Consider the following 27125-nt stretch of genomic DNA (forward strand, 5'->3'; position numbering starts at 1 on the left):
CCATGCAGTATGTGTGTGTAACAAAAAAAAGATTTCAGTTTTACAGTGAAGACAAAAGGTGGGACTTTCAAAGCCCTTAAAAATTAACAGGAATTGGCCAACCAAATCTCACAGGTCAAGGTGAAAATCCCACCAAGAAAGACTTCCTCATCCATCTTCCACACAGGCTGTTTATTCACAGCTCATGCCAGGTTATTTGATAAAGTAAGATTTGTGCCATAAGGGCAGGTGTGCCCTGCAGAGAGATGTGCAAAATGGGTCAGCAGGTGAAAAGTGAGAGCTTTCGCACTAAAGCAATTTGTTTCCATATGCATTTGTTAAACTATTTGTTTTCAATAAGAACATTTTGCTGCACTGCCCAGCTTCTCCCTCTGCTGGAACTTCTGGTGAAGTTGCAATCAAGTGCTTGTGATGCCATTAAAATGACTGTGAAGCAAAAAATTCGGCATTATAGACTTTAAAGCAGTGGTATAATGAGAATGGAAGGTGGGGGAAGTGGGGGAAGGGAAAATATTTGGTTAAACAAAGAAAGTCATATTCCAATACCCTTATTCATGTTGAGTAGTAACTTACTCCTCAAATAGTCCTATTGATTTCAATGAAGCTATTTGTGCAATAAGCTACTGCTCCTGGTGAGTGAGGGTGGAACAATCTGGCCCAAACATATTTGATATTTCTCAAAATTTAGGAGAGGCACAAAACCAAAATCGACTTTCTTAATATGATAGAATAGAAAGTTTTCTACAATATGAAAATCATATTTTAAACTGCTAAAGGCAAGTTGCACACAAATGTTTGTGCCTTCTGTGCTTGTTTGCTACATTAAAAATGTAGGTCTCATCTTTCCTGTTCTCTCCTGAAAGATTCTGTTGGTGACTGGAGAAGCAGCAGGATTAGGACATCACAGGTAACAACAGACAAAGCTGAGCAACTGAGAAGGGAAGGGCTGTTTAGCCAGGCCGCCTAAATGTTAAAACCCATTTAATTCAAAAGGATGGTAAACACTTGGGAGAAAATCTCTCTTTGTGAAAGATTCAACATTCCTTCTTTTGCAGCTGAGAAATTTCTAGCCAGTCCTGTGATGAGTGCTCTAGAACAAACTGATGAGATGAAACAAGATGAGATATTCCTGGCATTTCTAAAGTAGACAGCAGAGAAAAGCCATCTTTAAAAAAAAAAACCCTGTCAGGTCTTCTTTGTATATCAAAAAGCAGAAATAAAACTCAAAAGTATTTCCCTTTGCTGATTACTTTAAAAGAGGGACAAAAAGATACAGGACAGAAGATAGAGGCCAAAAATGAGCAGTAAAAAGAAAGTTAAACAGGAGAAAGAAAAAGAAAAGAAAGATAAAAGGATTATTTTGAGGAAAGGAAAATAGAAGAATGAAAAAAGTGGGAGAGAAAGCGTAAAGGAGAGAGGCCTGCTTCCATCCCTCCCCCACCCCTGCTGCTGATCCCAAATCAGCTCGCAGAGTAACCCAAAGGCTGGCATTCAATGAATAGCATCCAGCCACCAGACCGTACCATTCAAACTTTCAGCAGGGGAAGGTGAGAGCTGCTCAAAGAATTATAATTTAATCTGATATCCCTTCCCTAAAGGGATTGCATCCAAGCCTCAAAAAAAAAAAAAAAAATTAAAAAAAAAAAATAATCCTAAGGAAGGACCAAATGAGTTTGTTGATTCTAAAGTGCAGGAGCTCTATAGGTTTGGCTGGTTCATTTAAGTTGTTTTGGCTTTGTCTGTTCCTGCTAGTCCCATTTTAGCTGCCATCTCTCGCCCCATCCTACCTTACCCCCCTCCTCCCTTTCCCCAAGAAGTAAGGGACTGAAAGACAAAAGAGAACTATGGAAGGGTGCGCAGCAAGAGGGAAAAGACAGGAGGAGGGAGACACTCTAGTGCAGCTTGAGTATTGGTGAGAGAGGTGCACTACAAGCAAGGGGACTGGCTGCAGCCTCATGGGATTATTTTGGAAAGATAACAGCAGCTGCTGGAGCACACAAGGGTGGAAATGATCAATCAGTGATCTGCGCTAACTCTGAAGAGCTATCCTGCAGCCTGTGTTATGCAGCATTTCTTGACAGCTTCTAAGGGAAAGGTCAGTGCCCTGAAGTCCTTCCAATCTGGACAGTCTATATCCCCTCTTCCTGTCTTTCAAGTTTGACTTCACAAAGATATGGAGAAAAGCAAAAGGCTCATCATAGCTTTAAAGCAGCCAGGGCATGAGGGAGTGAGATGGTCTGTGATGCTGCTGAAATAAGGTGATCTCAGTCAAACCTGGTCATTCATGATCACTTTCTCTGTCCATCTGCTGGGGTATCCCAACAAGGGAGGAGGGAAACAGCTCTGTGAATGCATCACTTACTGGTCTGCAGGTAGGGTTTTGGGGCAGAGGATTAAGGAGCTTACTCAAATGGAAACAGATTTTAAGTGATTTTTCTGCATTAATTAGATACTAAAATACTGAGTTTGCTGAAACTGTGCTTGTTAGTACAACTGAGCCATTGAATTTTACAACCTTCTCCAGATAGGTGAAAAGGTTTTTTTTTCTTTTGCATGTTAAGCAGAGTTGGAGACACTTTCCTAGAGTTCACCCATTTCAAGATACAATAAGAAGGGAAGAGAAAAACCCCTTTTCATCAGCGCAGTGTCACAAGTGCAGAAACCACTGAGAATGACTTTCTCCTAGCAAAAAATCAGAAAAGGTGAGGAGAGTTTGTGAAAACGACTGCAAAAATGCACAAACCCATCCTATGGCTGCTACTTGGTCAGACTGAGGAGAGGAATGTTTGGTTCCATTTCTTATGATGTTCAGAAATGATGACTTTTTCATTTGTGTTGTGAACATTTCAGAAAATGAAACCCTTTCCTAGCCTTCAGCTGAATGCAGAGATCTGACCTGAGTCTGAATCATGAGCTTATGCAAGCCACTTCATACTATATTTAATCAGATAAAGGCAATGTTTTGTATGGTTACTGGCAGATTGATTGTTCTTTGACAGGCCTTTTATTAACACTTCCGGATTTTGCTAGCTAATTGTGCCTGCGAGCTGGCAGGACTGGAGGGAAACGGAATGGGTAGTATGTTTAAAAATACTGCTGGGCAAATGCTTTGTTAATATATTTACAGAATAATTTATTCAATTAATTTCATGAGATTTAAAAAAAAAAGGAAATTACATTCGAAATTATTTGCCACCTCTAGCTGCATACGTGGCTGAACTGAATCCCATTTTCAAATTCAAATGGATACGTGCCGATTTTCAAAATATATTTATTATGCATAATTTGCTCAGCTTTAAAACAAAACTGATTTCAAATTGCTAGCTGCAGTGCTGGCCTGACTGTGTGAGAGAGCCACCATTTCACTCTTGCACTGAACGGTGAATTGAAGAAGGCCTTTGACTTTGTGGCCTGGTAGCAAAGTGTCCTGCTTAATGTAGGGGAGGTTCCCCTTCCTGCTCTGACAGCCAGTAACATCATTCAAATAGGAACCACACAGCAGTTTTCAGCTCAGCTCAGTTTGGGGTACAGACTCTGGCAGTACTGTGTCAGAGAGACAGAAAGAGAAAGCAAGCCACTGGAGAAGGATGAGGAAGTTCCCAGGTGCAAGCAATTAGAGGAGGAAGTGATGAGATATGGAAAGGGTCTGCAGAAAGACAGCAAGAATGTTTCTTCTCAGACCTGCAAGTCTGTTTTAGTTTACTTTTGGATTAGGGTGAGCATTCAGCGGCCTTTGGTGGAAGAAGGAAAATCAATATACTATCTCAGGAAAATAACAGTGAACATTAAATTGGGGGATCTGAGAAGTAGAGGAAAACAGACATAGTGGCAATCTCTGATTTATCAGAGAGATTCCACTTTTCAGTTCAGAGGTCAAGGGCCAAATGCACTCAGCTACAGTAGTATAAATCTGAAGTAGCTCTGCTGAAGTCAGTGGAGATACAAGGACACTGGTAGTAACCAAGAGCCAGAGATGTTAGCACAAGTGACTTACGTCTGCAAATCCCTTAGTGTATTCTCAACCTGACATACTGGAATTTGGCTGTGCAGCTCCCTATACCGCCAACCCCAAGAATTCAAAGCTCATGAGACAGGTCTCCAAAAATGAAATTGGCTTAAAATCCAACACATTTTGGTTTCTTTTTCTTTGCCTTTTGGTTTTTGAACCTCTGTGGTGCATGTGGGTTCACGTTTTCAAGCTTGGCTCTGCAACTGTGAAGGCTAGGAATTCTCTTTTTATTTTAAATTAAAAATGCTGAGATTCTTATGCAATGACTTGAATGCTGGGACTGGGTCCTTAAGAAAAACACCAAATATTGCAAGAGTTGGCAAACTAAGTAGTGTTCATGTGAGCCAGAACCCCATGTATCATGCAGACAACACCCCTCTGGAAATCAAAACGATTCCCAAGTGACTCAATCAGTGGAAGAAGGAAATGACTCAAAACTCCCTTACTTTCCAGGATGGCTGGGAACGGAATTGCCTCTGAAGCAATGTGAAAGAGTGCTTCGGTCACTCTCTGGCGAACACTGACAATAATGCTGGTGGTATCCAATGTGGGAGCCCCCATCACTTCTCCAATGGAGTTGTGGTAGCAGCCACAGCAGTAATGCCAGGATGAGAGGTGTGAAGTCTGGAAAGTTTGCTTTTATTTATTTCTTTTTTTAACATGAAAAATCTCTCCACTAAGGTAGGCTGCTGGAAAGCTGTAGAAGCACATGTGAATCTGGTGAAGATGCCTATTGACCCCCCACTTCCCCACACGCTAAAGGAAAGAATCTGACCTTGTGTAGGTAGTCTGTTCATGTGTTTTTCTTGGAGCTCACCAAATGAAGTTTGAGCTGCTTTGGCTGCAGCAGGGCAGCTTTGGAAACTACAGGGAATGTGGATTTTCCCTGTGTGTATTGAGGGCAGTTTCTCCATCTGAAAGAATAGTGAATAAAGCTCTTTCATGAGAAACACCACCCGAAGGGGTGGGAAGAACAGAGCCTGAAACAAAAGCAAACACATCTCTTACCAACCTGGAAAAAGTACTCTATTAATGGGGGAAGGGACCACCACACATCTGACCTGATATTTAGTAAGATAAATGGGCCTAAGAAGAGATCCATGAGTTCTTTGAAACAGGGGAAAGCGATCCTGATACAGTGTCACAGGGGAACTGAATTATAGCTGTGTTCATTGAATCTTAAGTCTGGCCATTCACCATATATTCTTCATCATACTGAACAGACACCGTCAGCCATAAGTATTTTACTGGTTGGCTAAGCCAGTATTAATGCTGGAATATAATGTGATTGCTTAATGACTGTGTGTGTGTATGTATGTGTATATAAAATGCTGTTGTCCTTTTATTATGAATAGATATGCCTTAAAGCTTTATAGACAAGTTTAAAATTGTGGCTTTTTATATTTTCATGTGTTTAAAAATGTGCTTTATGATTGCTTATTGTGCCACTTTACTACCTAGAGTATCTGCATAGTAAATATTTTGCAATAGTTATTTAATCTCTGTAGAACTATGCAGCAAAATATTTTTTCAACTCTCAGTGTCACTGGTGTCAGGGTATGGTGTAGTTCACATGCAGAATGGATTTTACATTGGATGCAGGGATTAAGCTAAAAGCTATAAGCATGGCTTAGCGCACACACCATTTCCTACTTCTCCCATAGAAACGGGGAGTTAGAGGAGCTATCCAATTCACACTCTGCAGCCATCTTGATAACTGTCCACCATGACTGTTACAAGAGCATAAGCCTCAAGCGTCTATAGAAACAGCCATTTAAATGTTAGCTTGGTATAAAAATCAAGGACATATGTGGGAAATAACCTATATTTCTCTGTGCACGTTGCTTGATTCAGCTTTCATTTGGATACATTTGTTATACAGTTAAGTCCCTCCACTGACTTTTACAACTGGGAGTTGCCTCTTTATCAAGGGCTACCAGCAATTCCACTGAAAACCAGCAACTGCAGGCTAACTCTGGTCTATGGGCCACATGTTGGCCCTGCTATGGCTGCTTTGCACTGGATCTGGCAATGCAAAGCAACATTTATGCTGGTTTAGGTGGCTGGTGAAGGATCCTACTAGCATGGGGGATTTTCTGAGTGATAAAGAATTGCTGTAACTGCTCCTAAGCTAACTCCCCTACTGGTCCGCAGTGTAGGGGCATGACTGTGAAAATTGTTCATAAGCTGGCTAAGGTGTACAAATTTTGAAAGAAACTAACTCAGTAGCATGATAAGGCATTGAACTGGGGCTCAGTAGAACTAGGTATAATTCCTGGCTCTGCCAGAGAATCTCTCCATCCCTCAGTTCCCCATCTGTAAAATGGAGATAACAATACTTCCTTTGTCTGTCTTGCTTATTATTATGTAATAATAGCACTGTCTATTATTAAGGGTACCAGACACTTTGCATTGTAAGACCCTCTTTACAGTTGCTTATAACTTCATCAAACTTGGGGTGTCTGCCTCAGACTGAATTTGTTTGGAAAATTTCAGCCCAAATGGGTCAGCCGTTTCTGGGAATGAGGCTATGGAAAAATACATTGTTTTGCCCATGTTAAATTCTTGAGACCTTTTCTTTGAAAATCTCTAGCTCTCCCGTGCTTTGGAGCAGGACTTGAAATTTGGCAAGGAATGGCCTGTCAGGGATTGTGCCTTTGGCCATCCCCATGAAAATCTGTCTAGATTCGGCCATGTTACAAGCCTTTCCCAAAATTGCAGGTTCACATGTTCAGTGGAGACTTGGATATTATCAGGTACATTTTCTGAAGATTTCAGCTGCATTGGACATGCTCCAGCTTGGGGCTTTCCTTGCAAATGCAGCTCTGGGTTGCTGTGGGCTGGTTCAGGTATGAGTGCCTGAACTGAGAGCAGGGAGACAGTCTCTCCTGTGCTCTCAATTACCCCCTGCTAGGCCCAGGCCGTGTGGAGCAGCTGCCTAATGCAGAGGGGACAAGAGTCAGACATGTGGAGGGAGTAGATTGGGACAAGGAGACTAGTGGGCAGAGCATGGAAACCGACTGGGAGCTAGGGTGAAGGGGGATACTGGAAGGGAAATGGGTGAAGGGACTGGGAGCCAATAGGTGGGAGAGGAAACAGATCTGACAAGGAGCTGGGCTACAGGAGGAGAACTTGGGCTGGCCGGGCAGTTCCTGGGACAAGGAGCCCAGGGAAGAAGATTGGGACAGGGAGATAGTGGGGACAGGGAATGGGGACTGGCTTGGCAAGGTGACTAGGGACAAAGAGTTGGGGGAAAATAATCAGGAATAGCTGGCCAAGGAGTCTGGTGAGGTGAGACTAGGACATGCAGGGCAAAGAGGAGTTGGACTAGGATGAAGCCTAATGAGCAGAAACTGGAACTGGCTAGGTGATGAGAATGGGATTGGGATGAGGAGACAAGGGTGGAGAAGAGATAAGATTGGGACAGATTGGTGGAGATGGAGCACAAGGGGTCACTCTCGGGGGGAATAGGCAGAAGATCCTGTACCCATCGGCACACTCCCATACAGAACCTAGAATGGAACTTGTGATTCCCGAGTTTCACTATTTCTCTGATGTCAGCAAATATCTATGAAACCCACTGTGAAAGTGTCCCATTTCCCTCTTCTGCTCGTTCACATATAGGATGACAACCTACCACTGCTATCAGTTAATTCAGTTCTATGTGGATGATTCCATTTCTGCTGACGATGCATGTAGGTGTCATTTTGATGCCACATGATGGAATTTCTGTTTTTTCAGTTAGCGTTTTTTAAAAAAACTAGGAAATTATACACAAAAAGTACATTAAAAGAACATTATTAAGTTTGCAAAGTCTAGCACTCAAAAACTAGGATATGCCAGAATTAAGGTTGCCTGTGCATATGTATTATGAGACAGACTTAAATTATATCATCACATACTATTTTTTTCCATAGCAACCCTGCCCCATTCAGTGCACAGGACAGACAGTGCTCACTTGATGAGCTACTTATTCAACAATTTTTTTCTCCTCGTTGTTCAATATGTGGCCTCATGTCTTATTTACTGTGTTGGGACTTCTCATGGCAACTGCAATATAATTATAATAATACCAATTAATAATCATTTTAAAAATATTTACCCAACCCCTGTCCTATCTATTTCTTGAACATCTAAGCAGCTCAGTGACGAGAAGAAATACATCTGAATGTTAAAATGAGTGTTTGAGTATGAGTGCACATAGCTGCATGGTTGTACTAAATGCCTCTAGAATGGCAAATGCAAAAATCTAACTCTGTATTTCCTATGATCCCCTTCAGAAGGGGGCAGTTGACAGAGCCATTAAAATGCCTAATTTTTGCCATTAAGTTGCTTACCTCGTCTCTTTCTCCAAACATCAATAGCAAGAAGAAATTAGTCTCAAATCTACTGACCTTTGAGGAGACCTCTCCATAATTCCCTCCACAGCAGGTACAGAAGTTCACTCTAAAAAAATAAAATAACTCTGTACTGGTCACTATAGGTCCAAACCTTGCCATAGACCAATCTGACACCTCTTTATTACTCTTCTTTCTCACTGCCTACTTGGTAGGAAAGCAAAGTGTAATGAAGCTTTAATTCCAGTACCCAGGTTAAGGTTTGATTGCTCCCTGAAAACAGGAGGGGAGGGGGCAGGTCTATAAGGTATAGATCAGGGGTCCTCAAACTTTTTTTTGCTGGGCCCCATTTTGAAAATATATCAGGCTGTGACCACCCCCACCCCACATTCACACTCTCTTGGTACCGGACATAGCTTTCACAGCATCAGTGCAGATCCCTACAGAGCTAAGTAACCATACCATGCCACCCTTACTTCTGCGCTGCTGTTGCTGGCGGCCATGCTGTCTTCAGAGCTGGGCCGGAGAGCAATGGCTGCTGACCAGATGCTCAGCTCTGAAGGCAAGGAAAAAGAATGAACAAGGGAAAATCATAGACATTTGTTCAAAAATCCACCCAGACAGAGACTGGATGACCAAAAAGAGATCATGTCTGGGAAAACCCTATAATTTTTGTGATCTCATGACCCCCCCCTACAATAACCTTGTGACCCCCTTTTGGGTCAGGACCCCCAGTCTGAGAAATGGTTTTCTTAGCTCAGAGCCTGCCTTCAGTGGTTACAGCCTTTCTTGCGGACGAATGGGAGTAAGAGAGCTGAATGGAACCTGCTTCACGGACAGCAGGACTCTGGTGGTGGATTTTATTTAAACAAAGAAAAGGAGACAGCTGTCCCCTTTGTGCCCCAATTAACAGCGAGGCTAGCTTTGGTCATACTTTAGTAACTGCGTTTAGATCACCAGTCTTAGGCGACTTTGCTGAAAAACAGATGTTAGGTCTGCACTGAACAAACCTGGGTAAATAGAATACAGAACACAAATGAATTAGCCTCACAGATGTGGTCAGGAAATTACTTTTTGTCCCTGAAAAGTGTTACCGACAACCATTATTATTGCTGGCAAATTGTTTTCAACCGTTTCTGGTGTTTCATTGAAAAATCCAAAAATTTTCAAAAAACCCCCAATTATATTTGGTAAAAATTTCTAAAGAATGAAAAAGCCATTTTCTATTTTAAAAATGTTTTGATGGAAATGTTTCAACCAGATTCTAGTATTCACTTCACCATTGAACTCTACACAATGGAGTTCCATTGGAATCACAGCACTAGAGTCATGACATGTTAATTACCCAGGGCAACAAGGGCGGTGCGTTTTGCTCCACGTACCAGTACGGGAGCACATATTCCTTTTAACAGATATTCCTGTCAGGGGCTCTGTTGTTTTATATAAAGTATTTTAGTTCACTGCACAGGAAGTGCATTTAATAGATCTAAATGCCACAATATGCCTTTTGTTGCACTTTCCCTGCTGGTGTATTGGAACAAACTGTTCCATGACTTTGTGTCATAGGCTTGCAGCCCATACTTCATTTCTAGGCTCCAAGCTTTGGACTATCAACCAGGGTCATTCAATTTATTAAAAATAAATAGCCAGCCTCTTGTTAGAAGGTGTCAGAGTTACGAGTGGAATGCAAAGAGGTGCACTTTCCCCATGTGATGACAGGCTTCATGGAAACATCAGCTACCCTCACTTTTATTGAGGTCGGGAAAGCTTACTGCATCATATTTTTAGGTGCATTTTAGTACTAGTGAAAGGTGCTAGGTAGAAAGCCTGGCACACTGAAGTCTTCTCTTTATCCAAAGAAAAAGTATAAGACATGCATCTCACACACTGGCCCACTGCCGTGCCTCTGCCCATCTCTGGAGGAACCATCCTCTAAGGATAAGAGGATCATTCCATCTCTAATCCCATGCAACTGTTGTCCTCATGGCTGATGTTACCCACATCAGTGCCAACTGGCACCCATCATGAATGTGGTTTTGGTGATGTGGACACCTCTTTGGACTGAGGCCAACAGTCACTTTTACAACAGCTGCAGAACAGCTTCTTGATGGTAATAGTTTAAATCACCTTATTTCTGTTAATGTTGTGCATTGCAGGAAAGATGAACACAGTGTATGTTGGGAATGAGACCTCTCCAACACCCAGTCTCCTTGGATTCCTTGTAACCACCACGGAGTTGGTCCCACAAAGTCCCATGCCCCCCGGGGAGAAGCCAGACCCTTTGCCTATCATCATTACACTCATCTGCATCTTCCTCCTCCTGGCTACCTGTCTCATCTTCGTCACCCTCTGCAAACCAGCAGCACTTGACCAAGCCCGCTATGGACCACACGAGTGCATGCCCTACCACCCAGAGAATAGCAGTGAACCACAGCTAAGGTTCTGGAAGAGGCTGGGCTCCCTAAGGCATTCTATCAACAGCTTCAGGCGGACCCAGCCTGTCTCCCAGCGCCATCGGACCTGCTCAAGAATGCCACCAGCCACTCAGGACTGGGACTTCATGGAGTCCACTAAAATGTGACAGCTGCTCCTCCACCATTCTGCTGCAAAACCCAACTCACCTCACTGCACCCCAAACCATTCACTGCTGTCAGTAAGATCTCAAGCACCCAAAACCACTTTGTGGAGTGCAGGGTCAGGATGGAGAGCATGGGAGAGCAGAGTGGCAACAATTCCTGTGCCTATGGATATCTCTGAAGGAGTCCCACAACCCACAGTGTTGGAGCATGATGTTGGTAAAGACTGGCTGATGGAACCAGATTACACCAATGTAGTACTATTTCTTGGAGCCCTACAATATGGAACTAACGAGCAGCATCTGCTTGGGAAAGCATTTGACAGAAGGCATCGCTAATTCTTAAGCTCCTTGGAAAGTGTCTCCCTGGGGTTAAGGTGTCTATTTCTGCAGGTTTTGGTAGTTTGCAGTTTTTCTTCCATCTTCTTTAGCATAAAGGCCAAGGGGAGCCCACACTGATGTTAAAATATCTGCCCTCTCTTCACAAACAGAAGCATTAGGGTATAACTACACATCAATCGGCACAGCTGCACCACTGCAGCTGCATTCAGTGAAAACGCTACTTATGACTTTGGGAGGGGTTCTCCCATCGGTGTACTTACCACCCTCCCACAGTGGTGGTTGCAAGGTCTACGGGAGAAGTCTCCCATTGACCTAGTGCTGTCTACGCTGCTGGTTAGGTCAATTTAACTGTCACTCAGGGGTATGGGTTTTTCACATCCCTGAGCGACACAGTTATACTGACCTAATTTCCTAGCACAGATCAGGCCTTAGCCTTTATTACTCTTAGATCATGCAGAATAGGAGCTCTCAAAGGTTTTGCCAAAGACAGATAAAGACCCCAAACTCAACCGTTTTACTTATGAAGAAGCAGAAGGGCCCTTTAAGGCAGGTGTGGGACAGCGGCTACGTGACAGTGTTCAGTGCACTCCGTATACTTCTGAGCCAGTACAGGTGGAGGGAAGCAGATCCAGTGCAAGGCACTGTATTCAGTTGCAAGGAGGTGAGGGGAGGCAGTGCCTGGCAGGTGTTGTGCTCAGACCAGATCCCCCTTCAAACAGTCAGCAGTGACTAGATGGCTGATTCAGGAGTGGCCCTTGGGCTGCCACCATTTTAAAGTTTGATCTCTGAGACAAACAGGTCATGGCTTGATGCTGGGCCACAGTGTCACCCCGCCAGCAACGCCAGCCCACAATGCTGTGATACACATTGCCGCACTGTGGGTAACAACATAACATGCTGACGTTGTGTCAATCTGGATGTTTTCTAGGAAACAGTAATGTCCTTCAAACTGCGCTTGCAACATGTGTGCCATTTTAAAACAAGGACATAGAGCATCCCAAAGTGCATGGCTGGGCTCCAGAGGGTGCTGTTTGATCTCCCTTTGCAGTGGAGGGCTCCTGGGCATTGTGAGGGAGAGGATAAAGAAGGGAAAAAACGAGTGGGGATCCTGGACCACCCTCTAAGTCACAGAGTATAGGGAGCTCTGTTAAACTTCCCCAAACACACCTACTAAAATATTTGCTTCAGAGCTCACTAATTTGCATAATCTCCATTAAGCACTAGCCTTTAATTCTAGTAAGGAAAGCTAAATAAATGCTATTCTAAGTATTCTTGCTGGAGGTCTTGAGAACTTCTAACACTGGGGTCCCTGGGATCTGTTGTCTTTTAACCACTAACGATGCCCCTTTCTGGGGTAGAGTGAGACCGGGGTTTGGGGATGGGTGGAAGAGGAGGTGAGATTGTGTTACTTCAGATTTACTATGTATCATGAATACTGCAGCTAAAATTTTCAGGGTCCCTGTTTCCTGGTCTGAAATGGGTAGGTCCAAATGACCCGCACGGGAGGCTTTCACAGATAGCTGATTAAGGGACTGCTTGGTTTCTTTTGGAGAATGTTGGGTACGTCATGTAACATCTGTAAAGAAACAACTTGGGCAAGAAAGCAACAACCTCCCTGCCTAATAAACACTGCTTCTAAAATGAGTGAGTCGGAGTGAATACGTTACAAAAGTTTGTTCCCTGAAGTGACGTGTATTCCTTTTAAACAGATGCATTCCTTTAAGTTTTCTATTGTATTTTACATTTTAGTGCCCTTATAAATTTATTCTTTTAGCTGGTTTAAGCTGAAACTGGGGCCTCATTTAAAAAGCCCTCATTATAATTCTATGATGGTTTGGAGTTTGTGCCTGGAAAATGTCTTCTCTCAGATGGCCTATTCCTAAGCAGGTGTGTGCTAAATATGCTCCCCTGCACTCACTATCTGTTCACCATATAATGTCTGTGTACTCATCCCAGTGTTATAATCCAAGGTTGTTATACATTAATATGTAATCATAAACTCCACAAATCTCTACTGAAAAACTGCTTCAATAAATAAGCAGCAGGATAAGGTAAACATGCTTGTGACTGCATTAATATGGCCTTTTGAGGGTTTCAACCACTGGCAAATTGGAAAGGGGCTGTGCAATGACGAGCCACTTATTTCTGCTGTGAAGGACATATGACCAGTGTGGTAATCTGCCTTCCCTTTTACAAAGAGGCTGTCTAAAAAAAGCAATATAAATAAAAAACAACATGTTTGGATGTTAGGGCCAAGTTTTCCAAGAAGCTTCACACCCCACAGCTCCCATTTAAATAGTTAAATGAAGTGGCCATATTTTCAAAAGTGCTCAGTGCATAGCACCTCCCACTGAGAACAATAGAGAAGCTCTCCTTCCACCCACCACCTTGAGAACAATGGGAACTGCCAGGTTCCCATTTAGCCCTAAAGGTTCACGACACACAGTGAAAATCACAGGGAAACATGAAGGGAAAGGACAATGCATCTTCCTCCACTTACTCAGCTATAAACATTTATTTTAAACTACAAAATTATCTGTTTCCTGGATTTGTTTGTACTATCACACTGATATCATTTAAATCTGGTTTAATGTATTTCATTTCTCTTTGGGTTTTGTTTTAGGGAACACAGGCTTTCCTGGAAGGTCATTAAAGCTGGTTTTACTGGCAAATTCTCTTGGGTTCCACCTCCTTTCCTTTCCAGATTTTCAGGTGCATTTCATTTCAGGGAGTGTTTTAGAAACATTGTACTGTCCTCTGCAGAAAACCGTGTCGGAAAGCCAGGTTCAGTTTTGTTTCAGTTATTATTGTGTTGCTCCATAATGTTATCATCAAGAGAGGGGCAATCCAAAAAGTTTCTGCATAAACACAGGCCAAGTGTCAAGCATGCATGTTTCTTCTGTTTAAAAACATCTTTTGATTTGCAAACATATTTTTGTTTAAAACTCATCAAAAGAGGCTAATCCGCGTGATGAGATAGGGCCTGGCAAGTCTGATTAGGAAAAACAAGATAAAACACACATGTTGAAGGTGAAGCATAATCAGTCTATGTTTCTCCAGAGCAAATCCATCAAACGAATGAAAATAGGATCAATTATGGGACTGTGCAGACTATCTGAATTCTTGTAGGGGGTTTGAACAGCAGAGTGACATTACCCCAAAGCAGAAAGTTAATGCTGTGGCTTCTCCTCCAGAAGGGAGAGGGCTGGTTACAAGAAGATAGGGGGAAAGGTATCCACCAACGTTCATTTGTGCTCCCAGAGTGGCACAAAAGGAATCTGTAGGCAGGCCTATGTGGAAAACTGAGGATTCCCCATGAGTGGGGAATGCTCAGCTGTGCAAAGCTTGCATAGTGAGTTTTATACCACCTGCTCCTTACTTCCTGGTACAGCGGGGCAGACATGGAGCACAATGTACTTCAGCAATCATGGCCCAGCAGATCTGGCCCTGGTCCCTGGAAGTTAGAGGCTGCTCTAACTTCACTGCGGCTGATTTTCCCCCCAGCCAATCCTAAGATCAGGACAGGTGGAAAGAAAATGCATTACAAGAGAGCTCCATGGGGCTTGAGTGCAGCATTATATATATATATATATATATATATATATATATATGCCTGCCTTTGCCTGGAAATGGGAGGCCGAAGAATAGTCTGCAGGTACATATAAACACACACTCAAGAGAGGGAAGTTTCCATCCACACCCATAAGAACCTGGGAGGAGTTACAGGTGTACAGACCGGTCACCTGCCCCATAACTGAGAGTGTCATCATTATTCCCTCAAGGCAATCAAACGTGCTTTACAATTCCTCCTCCCTTTCGCCCACCGGAGGGTAAGAGCAGGAGTCATCCATTTTTTCCTAATTATCTCTTTTAAAAGTTTGCATCTGGATGTGCAGCCGAATTGACAGCCTGGAGAGCAGGATCCCATGTGACTCCAGAGATCAGGCATAACGAGGGTAGCAACAGAGCTCAGGACTTTTTCCCACACTGCTCTGATGAGGTGACTGGGCCCTGATCTGGAGGGATCAGATGTAGGGTGAAAGAGCAACTTTGTCTCCAGGCCTGTTCAATCCTTGCATTCACTACTTATGTATTTAGATGTATATGCACAAAATAAAAAGGGAACCTACTGACACACTCTGAGCACACTGACATGACTTAAAAACTACCCACATCAGAAAAAACACTCCAGCATAGCTAAGGTGCAGCAAACCCACTCAAACTAGGCTATAAAAAGCTAAAATTTAGACCACCAAGAGCATCACTTCTTGTGATTTTTTTCTGTAGGGTCACATGCCCACTAGGAACTACTCAGACCAAACATCTTTCACAGATGGCACCTGTGATAACAGCCATTGCATGATAATGACTTTCAGTTACTAATGACTTTCAGTTACTACCAACCTGGGTGGGATTCAACCAGGGACTTACAGGTGAAAGGCTCCATTATTTTTCCCCCCCGGTGCATCACTTTGCCATCTCCTCCTCCTCCACAAGACAGGGACAAAGCCCTGTCACTTCACTGCCCCTTTTCCCGCATTAAGAGATGCATTCAAGGCATAAGAAGGCCTCACAGAGCATGCTCCAATGATTCCTTGGTGCCCACTCCAGAAAACATTTGGATTTGAAGTGAGGTTGGAAACCCTCAGAGGCTGAGTGAATACATGCATTCATTCACTCGCTCATTCAGCCATTCAGCTCTACTGATGGCTAGCTCCAAAGGGGAAACAAAAATAAAAATGAGCCTCCAAACTCTTCTCTCTCTCTCTCTTTGAAGACTTCTGTATCCTCTTAGCCTGTTAACTCACTGGAAGGAGAGAAAAGACACTGCAGCCTCAGCCAGTGTCGCAATGAAAGCAGCTCTGTTCTGGGACACTAGCTGCCTGCTATTGAGGCCTGTCTCCTTTCCCTTGGAAAACGTTACTTTACCCAAGCAGAATGGAAACTTGCAGAGTGCAGCTGAGTCCTTAGCCACACATACCATATAGAACACCAGCTGGGTGGGAAAGAGAAGAAAAGCGAAAGAAAGAGAAAGAAAAAGGCTTTCACAAGCTTAGTTTTTCCCTCAAAAGTGGGGCAAAGCAGTTTCCTGTTTTTTTTTCTTCCAGGGCTCCCTCCTATTCCCTGTCTCTGCTTGTTTTCACTTGCCCAGCTTCCTTTCTCCCAGCCTCTCCTCCCTCTGGTGTTTTTGGTCCATCAAAGGAGAGGAGGGAATGGGTAGTGAGTGTACAGTATGGAATAATCCCTAGATTGGCAGGAAGATGGATCATAGCTAGAGCTGGAAAGACTGAGTAAATTCTATAATCTGTCTTTCCAGCTAACAGCCGGAATGTGGCGAGAGGGAAGGGAGGTGAGATTCCCTTTCAGACAGTAATGCTCTTCCTTTGGACTCTGCTGAAAAGGAGACATACGTGCCTGCACTACACTGCTGGAGTCTGGGATATTCTCAGGTACACTGGCCTCGTAACTGCTCTGAAGGAAGATAGGCCGATTGTCGTTGACATCTAGTACAGTGACGTGCACGGTGGCTGTCCCAGTCCGCCTGTTCCCTGTCGGGCCATTGTCTGTGAAGAACAGAAAACAGGGTGGTGCATCTCACCTCTCTCCTTCTCACATACAAGTAGTTCTCTTTCACATGCATTCCAACAATCTTGTGCTTTATAGAAAATTCCTACCTTGTCATTTATCTCCCCTTCCAAAGAGTGCCAAGGCTGCTATAACCTAACAACACTGTAAAGCCCTTGGTGATAATGGCCAGAAAATAGTTGGCACTGAGTCCCTTTGATCATGCCAGTTGGCTCCACAGTGTTAATTGGCAACTAAGTGAACAGGTTCTGGCATGGCACTTTGAGACGGATCTTGCTGTACCATAATTTCATTGTGAATATTTTCATTACAGCAGGATACACAGTAACAAGAGACTGAACTGCTTCCTTACCCAAGGGAGGGATTTTTCCTCCAGATCACAATGGAACAGTGCAGGGGAATCCCTGGACTGAATGAACACAAATAAGGAATCCCCCTGCCACCCTATAAAGGCAGGTCCCTCCACGTTAGGGCTGAGATATATTAACAGAAGTGGGATGTGAAACATTATTATTAAAATACAGCTACTGACATTGATTTACATGGTGTTTGCAAACAGTTCCTTCTCTCTCCAATGCACCCCAAAGGAGACATTACTTGTATATAACCTACATTGATTGCTTGAATAACCAAAACAAAAACTGAGGGAAATCCTTACCTATGGCCTCCAGTACTAAAGTATATGATGCCATAGTTTCTCTGTCGAGATTCACTACTGTTCTGACGACTCCATCTCTGAAGCCAACACTGAACTTACCATCTTGATTTCCACCTGCAAGAAAGCAAATGAAAATGTTTCAAAGACTGAATGAGAAAACAGATACACAAATGTAAAAAGTGACTGGAAACCTAACCAGCATGTTCTATTGGGAAAATACCATCAGTGAAACCAATGAGTGCTTTCTAGTTGTGGCTCCATCTAATGGATAACAACATAGTTATTATGCTGTTTGACTCCTGAGAGATGCTGGGAAGATATGGTTTTAAAATGTTATTGCATAACATTGTCTTGTACCTGCTGTGCCAGATCACATGAAGAATGCAGTCTCCTGGATAAGGTAATGCAACCAAATCATCTCAACTGTCTGAAACACAGCAAGTTTCCCACAACCCTCCCAGCTGCCCAGTGTGATACAATTAGCCCAATCCCTCACATGACTCAGCACAACACGTTGCTACCCAAGTAACAAACCAAATGTTACAATGCTCTGTGTTAACCAGTGGAAACCAAAACAACATGACCTGGTCTGTGACCCAGTCGGATACACCAGAATAACTCCGTGTCTGCACTCTTTTGAGGAGGATATGGGTGTTTTATATGATGAATGAACAAGTCAATAACTGCTGAAACAAACAGCTCCCTTTTCCCCATCCCTCCAACTACCCGCCGCAGGCCTTTATTAGACAGGTTACAGCCCACCACAGATTATAAGAAATGCTGTGTTATGTAAAAAAAACAAAAAATCCCAAATGGACACTTTCTGCCTCCGAAGAAAAGTGGGTCATTTCATACAATTTTCATAGTATTCTTGGGGAAACACATATGTATTTTTTTCCCATTGAAGCATAGGGGCTGTGGGACAAAACACAGTGCAGCTATAGTGGGAAGAGTAATCAGAATGTGATGTTATTGGTTACTCTGTGTTTCTCTCTTCATGAATTCCAAGTCAAATATGTTCAGTTTGCAAGTCAAAGTACTGTAAGGGACTTTTTTTTTCTAACTGCAGGTGCAGAAAACTCAGCTTGGGATGTGAAGACCAAGTTGTAGGGTTTTTTCTGAGGGGGAGAGTAGGGCTTTTCTTCACTTTCGATATTATAGATTCTGCACCTAGAACTCAACTGACTATTTTGGTGATGATGCACAAGGCAGATTAGAATCCGGTTTGCTCTCCCATCACTCTATTGGCTCTGTAGTATTAAAAGAAATAAAACCAATAACATGTTTGTTTCAGTAATGTGAGCAGATATGACTGGGAAGAGAGATGGTATTTTATATTAGAAGGTGCCATTTTTACAGGCATGCTTCCAACCATAAATGCACTTTAAATGAACTGTGCCTTTTGACTTAGGCGCATCTCTCTCAGCTTCACTAAGCCAATCCTCTTGCTTTCGTGATGCCGAGAGGGAAGATGCGGCAGTGGGAGAAATGGAAAGAGTTCTGGTTTGGATTTCAATCAAAACCATCTGAGTGAGAATCAGAATGTATAAGAAGAATGCAAAGAGAAGTCATGCAAGTAGAGCATTTCTTTCCTGGCTAAAGAATGGGACTACTTAACAGCTAAACCTAATACAAATTTGGGGCATCATACTCGCTTCCATACAGAAGAGGGCGATACTGTACAACTTTTGGAACCTCTGGAGAAAACAGAGCTTATGAGTGGAACATCGTTTCAAAGCTTTTCAGCAGTGTGAACAACAAACTCGTTCTTGTATATCAGAACAACACAACAAACTCCTCAGACAGCACCATCTCCAACAACGCCTACAAACACCATGACAACACTGCCATTGAATAGACAAGTGCCAACCCTGCAAACCAAAACATCCTCCTCTACCTCTCCCATACAGAGCACACCTGCACATTCAGACACTTCCACACTTCCTCTAGCTCCTCAGTTTCCATGTCATCACCAAGGTTCCTACTATTCCATGGGTAGATCCATCTTCATAAGTAGGCGTTTCATGTGTCTATTTTCCCATCTCTGAGTGTCACTGGAAATTGTGGCCAGCTGCAGCTCGTACTGCCCCTTCTGACTGTTGGGTCTCCTCAATGGAATAGTTGGAGTTATGACAAAAGTATTCCAGAAAAACGGAAGTGAAAAGGGATCTGAATCTAACAATTATGTCAACAGCTCCCTACGAGATAAAAAGTGGCACATTTTCATGTCATCTTCCATGCCTGCCTGAAAACAGCTCCCTTGGCAACGCTTCACCTAACTTTGCAAAGGAGACCAACAATGCCTGCTTCAAGCCCTGATGCTCATGTTGCGCAGACACACACAGCTGATTATGCTTTCAAGTTGATGAAGCATAGATAATTCACAGACTCAAACAGCCCAAAACAGTTTTTGTCATTTGCAAGGCATCGTAGGAAAATGTAAACAAATCCCCATGCAAACCAGCCGTGCAAAGCAACAGCAGGATGAAAAGCCCCTTTGGCTGACTGATTTGCATATGTTTTACCCATAGTGCTTTGCCCCATGATGCTGGAACAGGTCTAAGGACTGATTGGTGTTCTCCACTGCACGGGGATTAACAGCACAGCCAAGATATATCAGAGATAAAAAGGCTCAGGAATGTTTGGTACCAGTGATGAAGTAACTGAGCTCAGCGTTCAGACCCACATCAGCGTCGGTGCAGTTCAGACGGACCACTTTGAAATCCCGGCGTATGTCCTCAGGTAGGGAGATGTTATAGACAGCTGGGAAGAAGGTGGGGTTCTCGTCATTCACATCCAGAACTGTAATAGACAGCAGAGGGTCAAGTATGCCCCTTGCCTACGCACCCAGGCTAATCCACTATTCTTAAAAGGCCATTGCCAACTACCAGGGTCTCAAACACATCCCTTCACTGGTGGCTGTTTCAAACTTTCCATTGCTTATAATTCCTTTATTGTTATTATTTATTATTTGCATTGTGGTGGTGCCTAGAGGCACCACTCCAGATCAGGGCCCTATTGTGTTAGGTGCTGTACAAACACAGAATGCAAAGACCATTCCTGCCCTGAAAGGCATACACAAGTTTACAGTATAAGTAGATTCCCTATCAGTGTAGGGCAGAAGACACTCTGGGGGACAGACATACAGAGACAGTCCCCATTGCTTCCCAAGGCAGGAGGGAAGAGAATCTGGGGCCTAGAAGTAGATGGCCTAGCCACCTTCTGGTGTATGGCAGAGAGGATGCTGGGGCTCTAGGTGCAGACAAAGCCCCTTTCCCATACCAGAATAAAGGTACTCTGGGATTCTCTCTTTTCTCATTTCTAAATTATGTTTATCCTAAGCTCTAGCAACCACCATGGAATTAAATTTAACATCCTTATATAGGGGAAAATGCCAAAGAAACCCACCCGAGTAGCATTTAACTTCAGAAAGGGGAACCACACAAAAACGAGGAGGCTAGTTAAATGGAAATTAAAAGGAAGAATCACAAGGTTGAAATGTCTGCAAACTATATGGAGACTATTTTAAAATACCATAATAGAAGCTCAAACTAAACGTATGCCCCAGATAAAACAAACACACACCAAACATTAAGAGGACCAATTAAAAAAAAAGCCACCATGGCTAAAAAGCAGAGTGAAAGAGGCAGTTAGAGGCAAAAGAGCATCCTTTAAAAATTTAGGAAGTCACATACTAGTAAAGAAAATAGAAAGGAACTCTGGCAAGTCAAGAGTAAAAGTATAATAAGGCTGGTCAAGAAAGAATTTGAAGAGCTACTATCTAAGGAACCATCAACAAATGACAATTTTTTTTAAGTACACGAGAAGCAGGAAGCTTGCCAAACAGTCAGTGGGGCCACTAGATGCTTGAGGTGGTAAGGGAGCACTCAAGGAAGACAATATTGTTGCAGAGAGGCTAAACAAATTCTTTGCATTGGTCTTCACTGCAAAGGATATGGTGGAGATTTCCACACCCGAGCCATTCTTTTTAGGTGACTAATCTGAGGCACTGTTCCATATTGAGGTGTCAACAGAGGAAGTTTTGGAACAAACTGATAAATTGAACAGTAATAAATCATCAGGACCAGATAGAATTCACCTAAGAGTTTTGAAGGAACTCAAATTGCAGAACTACAACTCTGGTATGTAACCTATCACTTAAATCAGACTCTGTACTAGATAACTGGAGGGTAGCTAATGTAACACCTATTTTTAAAAAAGGTTCCACAGGCGATCCTGGCAATTTCAGGCTGCTAAGCTTAACTTCAGTACCAGATAAATTGGTTGAAACTTGGTAAAGCATATAATTATCAGACACACAGACAAACACAGTATGTTGGGGAAGAGTCAACACAGCTTTTGTAAAGGGAAATCATGGCTCACCAATCTATTAGAATTCTTGGAGGGAGTCCACAAGCATGAGGACAAGAGTGATCCAGTGGATATAGTGTACTTAGAATTTTAGAAAGCCTTTGACAAAGTCATGCACCAAAGACTCCTAAGGAAAGCAAGCAGTCATGGGATAAGAGGGAAGATCCTCTCACGGATCAGTGACTGGTTAAAAGATAGGAAACAAATAAACATGAATAAATGGTCAATTTTCTCACTGGAGAGAGGTAAATAGCAGGGTACCTAAGGATCCATACTGGGAGCAGTGCTGTTCTACATATTCATAAATGATCTGAAAAAACTGAGGTGGCAAAATTTGCAGATGATACAAATGAACTCAAGATTGTTAAATCCAAAGCTGACTGCGAAGAGTTACAAAGGGATTTAAAAAAACTGGGTCACTGGATGACAAAATGGCAGATGAAATTAAATGTTGATAAATGCAAAGAAATGCACATTGGAAAATATAATCCCAACTCTATATACAAAATGATAGGATCTAAATTAGCTGATACCACTCAAGAAAGAGATCTTGGAGTCATTGTGGATGCTCCCTGCAAACATCCACTCAATGTGGAGCGGCAGTCAAAAAAACTAACAATGTTAGGAACTTGTAGGAAAGGGATAGATAATAAATATCATAATACCACTATGTAAACCCATGGTACACCCACACCTTAAATAATGTGTGCAGTTCCGGTTGCCCCATCTCAAAAAAGATATATTAGAATTGGCAAAGGTAAGAGAAGGGCAATGAAAATGATTAGGGGTAGGAAAAACATCCATGTGAGGAGAGATGAAAAAGACTGGGACTGTCTAGCTTAGTGAAGAGACAACTAAGGGGGATATGACAGAGGTCTATACAATCATGAATGGGGTGGAGAAAGTAAATATGGAAGTTTTATTTCACATAACATAAGAACTAGAACATAAGAATTTCACCCAGTGAAATTAGTAGGCAGAAGGTTTAAAAAAACCCAAAAGGAAGTAGTTCTTCATACAACACATAGTCCACCAGTGGAACTCATTGCCATGGGATGTTGTGCAGGCCAAAAGCATAAGTGGGCTCAAAAAAGAATAAGGTAAATTCATGGAGGATGGGTCCGTCAATAGCTATTAGTCAGGATGGTCAGGGATGCAACCCCATGCTCTGGGTATGTCTAAACCTCCAACTGCCAGAAGCTGGGGTTGGATGACAGGAGTTGGATCACTCAATAATTGCCGTGTTCTGTTCACACCCTCTGAAGCACGTGGCACAGGCTCATGTCAGAGACAGAATACTGGGCTAGATGGACCATTGGTCTGATCCAGTATGGCTGTTTGTAGATTCTTAGGCTCATGTATAGCTATTAAGTAAAATCACAAAAATTAAATCACTAGGTTAATTTACAAAAGGTCAGTTTTGAGAACCCAACCCCCAAGCAATGCAGAAACTCAATCCCCTTCAAGCAAAGATCTGGGTAAACAGACAGGCCTTGCAACATACCCTGAAAGGAACAGAAATGCTAGGGCTGTCAGAGCAAGGGAGGAAACAAATCCAGAGTCTAGGTCTCCCCTGCCCTGACAATGCCCTGCATTCATTGATTCAGTGTTCATGTCTGGGCACTGCTAGCATGAACACCCCAGCTGATCTCACTTATGAGGAAGACAGACAGCACCAAGCCATGTGGGGACAGCCGTATGGGGATAGCCCCCTTCCCATGCACGGCAGCAGGGATTCTGTGGCTTGAGGTATGGAAACAACTCCCGCCCCACCAGCCAAGTCTAGGAAAGATCTCCAGTGTAGGCATGAGTGTAACAGTCTTGGAATGCCCAGCCCTGCAGTCACCTCTGACAGTCAGGGTGCTGGTGGAGCTCTTGGACGGCACTCCTGCATCACTTGCTACCACCCTGAGATAATACTCAGAGATCCTCTCTCTGTCCAGCACTGCTGTGGAGTTGATAAGCCCACTGCTGCTGTTGATGAGGAAGTCCATTCGGGGCATGCCCACCTGCATGCGGTAGGTCACCTGCCCATTCAGACCCTCATCCAGGTCTATGGCCACCACCTAATGAGGATGGAGGGGAGAAGTGAGCATGAGAAAGAGACAGACATCACACTTTTAGTATGAGAGCTCTGAATGTGTTGCTTTGGTCAAAATAAAATAAAAATATATAAACTTCAGACCCAGAGAGAGATTCCATTTCCCACAGACTCCGAGTTAAACACAAAGGGTACTTTGAACATCACATCTGCCAGTGGTTACAGTACATAGAACTCATGGTGTGACAACAGGCTGCATCTGAAATGTACTCCCCTAGAGTTAAAGTATTGGTGTCGCATCATTAGGGAGATGTTTCAGGAGCAGGAGTGCTGCTACTTAGTACTTACACAGAGTGCGTCGCAAACATAACCTAACCCTCGCAGTGCTCCTGGGTGGCCAATCCTGACATTTCCTTTTTGCAGGTGTGGAAATGGAGGTACAGACACGGCATGTGGGTTGCCCCAAACCACAGCATGAGTCAGTGGCAGAGCTAGGACCCGAGCTCAAGAATTCCCAATTTTTAGCCCTGTGCTTAAACAACTATACACGCTTCTCTCTTGCACAGAAAGGGGCCGGCGAAAGAGAGAGGTTGGGTGAGAGTGAGGAGAAAATAACCCCTTTATCACCACCAAAATCACAAGTAAATTAATCTGAATCAGAGCTCCTGGCATTTAGTTAGGCCCTAACATTCCCTGTCCTATGGAGTCTGGAGCTCAGAGCATGCCGGCTCTTGTAAACAATCATTACTGTAGCTCGATTTTATACAATGCTGGCTGCTGACTCTCTCCATACTAATCTTGGGGAGGGTACTGACTTCAGAGAAGGCTCTCACCAAAATGCAGTGATAATAATAATACTGAACACTTTCATAGCAATGGGACTTCCATAGCACTTTTACAAACATTAAGTGGTCCATACAGGTTAACATGGCTGCCCAATCACTGCAAAATACAGGTTGAAACAGAAATGATGAAAGGAGCAGATTCACCTGGAAGACGGATGAGCCTGCTGGAAGGCCTTCAGGGATCTCGGCAATGAAAGGCAGATTCTGGAAGGTGGGATCATTGTCATTGAGATCCAACAAGTTCACAAAAACTGTGGCACTACCAGTGGCCCGTAAAGGCGGTCTCCCACCTGCAGAGTCCAGGAAAGGTACAACTTCAATCTACAAGCAAGGACAGTGGCAGAAACCTTCCACCCACCAGAATGATTCCCACTGTCACTGACAATTCTACAGGGTCACATTTTTTTCTGTAAGGAGAGTGATGTAGGATGATTTTCCCCAGGCTGGATCTAGCAGAGATACCAATAGGACTAGAATTGACAGGCCACACACTTCAGAAACTGGGTTCCCATGCTGGAAACTCATGTCATCGCTGGTTAATAGTTTTCTTAAAATAATCCCCTGAGAACAGCAGACAACATGATGACAATATGTGTATGTGGCTGCAGAACAAAAAGTATCTTTCTATGTTCTTATATGACCCCCATCATACAGCACAGCTGAAAAATGTGTGCTGGTGTAAGTAACACAGTGCAGGAGTAAAGCAAACATCAAAGAGAAAAGGTTAAGGTTTAGGTACAACCTTGCTTTGTCATTTCCTGACTTTTGAGTACTTAAATAAACATTGTGGTTGCATGGCTAACTAAATTTAAAAACAAACTGTTCTCATAGGATATTCTTTTCAGAGAAAGATTTTTTTTAATCACTCAACAGCCTTGTCCCCCTAAATGATAACATTATTTAGATAGATATCACTGGAATGTCATACCCCATGTATCCTACAAAGTCCTGCAGAAGGGAGCCCCCTCTCCAGCAAACCTTAAGGGCTGTGGTATGTTTGACTTCACAGCAGACTCTGTGTGCCCCAGAGATCTTACAAGTCTCACAGAAGAGACACCAGCCTGGGGCTGCAGACCTAGTGATATAGAGCACAGATGCAGGGCTTCCTTCTTGCACACGACAGCAACTCCCCTCGTATGGTGTGCAGTAGCAGAGGTCCCTCATATCGTCTGCAGAAGAGGAGCTCCTTTGATATCCTTCTTATGGATGTGAGGAGGTTTGCAAAAGCCCTGCCTCAAACCCTTACAGAGTATCCCAGGGATGGGGCAAAGGCCTCTAAAGTTTCCTTAATGTCTCCTTTGTATGACCCAGCTAAGTTAACCACACCTGAGCACACACCACAGCCTTTGCCAGCTGCACACTCTACACAGTGAGTGAGGAAATCCTTCCAAAATGTAGTGTGCATGCACACAGTGCAATCTGGTAATAACTCAGTGCAAGCAAACCTAGTTTTCACAACACTCAAAAGCACTTCTCAGTAAAGGGCTATTTCCAGACCAAATTTCACCTCTCTCATCTAATTTGTCTGGGAAAATAAGAACACGAAAACTGTATTTTTTATAATTAGGCAAGTATTCTCCCTCCCTCTCTCTTCTTCTCCTCAGAAATGGCTGATCTATTTTGCTCAAAATAAAAGAACAAAACCAAAAAGCTCTAAATTGCCTTCAAGCAAAGACCATTCTTGGAAAATGTTAGCCTGATACAAGAAAGTTTCAGAAAAGCACATGCAAGTGAAAACAAAGGGTTAGAATGGAAATAGTTACGTAACCTTAGCCATAGTGGTTGCTACCAGTCCTGCTATATCAGAAACAATTATATAACACAAGAATTTAAGGGAATTCTATCATGCCACTCCAGTAACTCACACTCTGCTTGACAATGGAAGGTTCAAAGAGAAACAGGATGCAGAAATAGATAGATCCTATATTTGGAGCAACAGGAGAGATAAATGGCAAAGGCATACAGTAAGTGAAAAGAAGCAGCATGGAGCAGAAGAACTGAGTTGGAGCATACGGTCAGTGACGGAGATCATGATCTTCCTCATCAGCTCAGCTTCTTGAGGGTTTGGATTCTCTCTATCCAACATGACCCCTGTGGTCCGGATCTTCCCCGTGGTGCTGTTGAGGCTGTAGAATTTATTCGGTGGCCTGATGCTGTACACAAGGGAGCCATTTTCAGCCAAGTCTGGGTCAATAGCAACCACCTGTAGAGACCAAATGCAGATGTCAGTCTGCTAAATCAGAGGAGCCCTGTTCAGCGCAGCTCATCCACACAGACAACTCTCTGATCTAGGAGGAAAAACTGAAAAGGAAATTAAAGAAACCAAAAAGGAATAAAAAATTAAGTGGACTAAAGAGTTTG

General features: G+C 43.2%; 2 protein-coding genes across 5 annotated transcripts in view; one reads left to right on the forward strand and one right to left on the reverse strand.

Annotated features, from left to right (window-relative positions):
- Positions 1 to 27125, reverse strand: part of CDH23 (cadherin related 23) — a 454320-nt gene that overhangs the window by 115581 nt on the left and 311614 nt on the right. Inside the window, exons 22-27 of the mRNA XM_067552666.1 lie at positions 26778 to 26967; positions 24909 to 25054; positions 23725 to 23944; positions 20157 to 20309; positions 17508 to 17621; positions 16679 to 16827 (exon numbers count right to left, since the gene is read on the reverse strand). Of these exons, the coding sequence (XP_067408767.1) occupies positions 16679 to 16827; positions 17508 to 17621; positions 20157 to 20309; positions 23725 to 23944; positions 24909 to 25054; positions 26778 to 26967 (972 nt within the window). The remainder of the gene's footprint in view (positions 1 to 16678; positions 16828 to 17507; positions 17622 to 20156; positions 20310 to 23724; positions 23945 to 24908; positions 25055 to 26777; positions 26968 to 27125) is intronic.
- Positions 1878 to 13921, forward strand: CUNH10orf105 (chromosome unknown C10orf105 homolog). 4 transcript variants are annotated; one of them, XR_010920703.1, is made up of 3 exons: positions 1878 to 2095; positions 2565 to 2702; positions 4463 to 4875. XR_010920703.1 is itself a non-coding variant. In XM_067552950.1 (3 exons), exon 3 carries the CDS (start codon positions 10508 to 10510, stop codon positions 10925 to 10927), a length of 420 nt encoding a protein of 139 aa, XP_067409051.1. In that variant the 5' UTR covers positions 1878 to 2095; positions 2562 to 2702; positions 10503 to 10507; the 3' UTR covers positions 10928 to 13921. The 4 variants fall into 4 exon arrangements, 3 of the variants coding, with proteins under 3 accessions (XP_067409051.1, XP_067409050.1, XP_067409052.1); XM_067552950.1 differs by lacking the exon at positions 4463 to 4875 and adding an exon at positions 10503 to 13921 and having other exon boundaries at positions 2562 to 2702; XM_067552949.1 differs by lacking the exon at positions 4463 to 4875 and adding an exon at positions 10503 to 13921.

This window comes from Emydura macquarii, unplaced genomic scaffold, assembly GCF_026122565.2.
Source record: "Emydura macquarii macquarii isolate MOO-44397 ecotype Brisbane River unplaced genomic scaffold, CSIRO-AGI_Emac_v2 contig_1390, whole genome shotgun sequence".
Lineage (NCBI taxonomy): Eukaryota > Metazoa > Chordata > Testudines > Chelidae > Emydura > Emydura macquarii.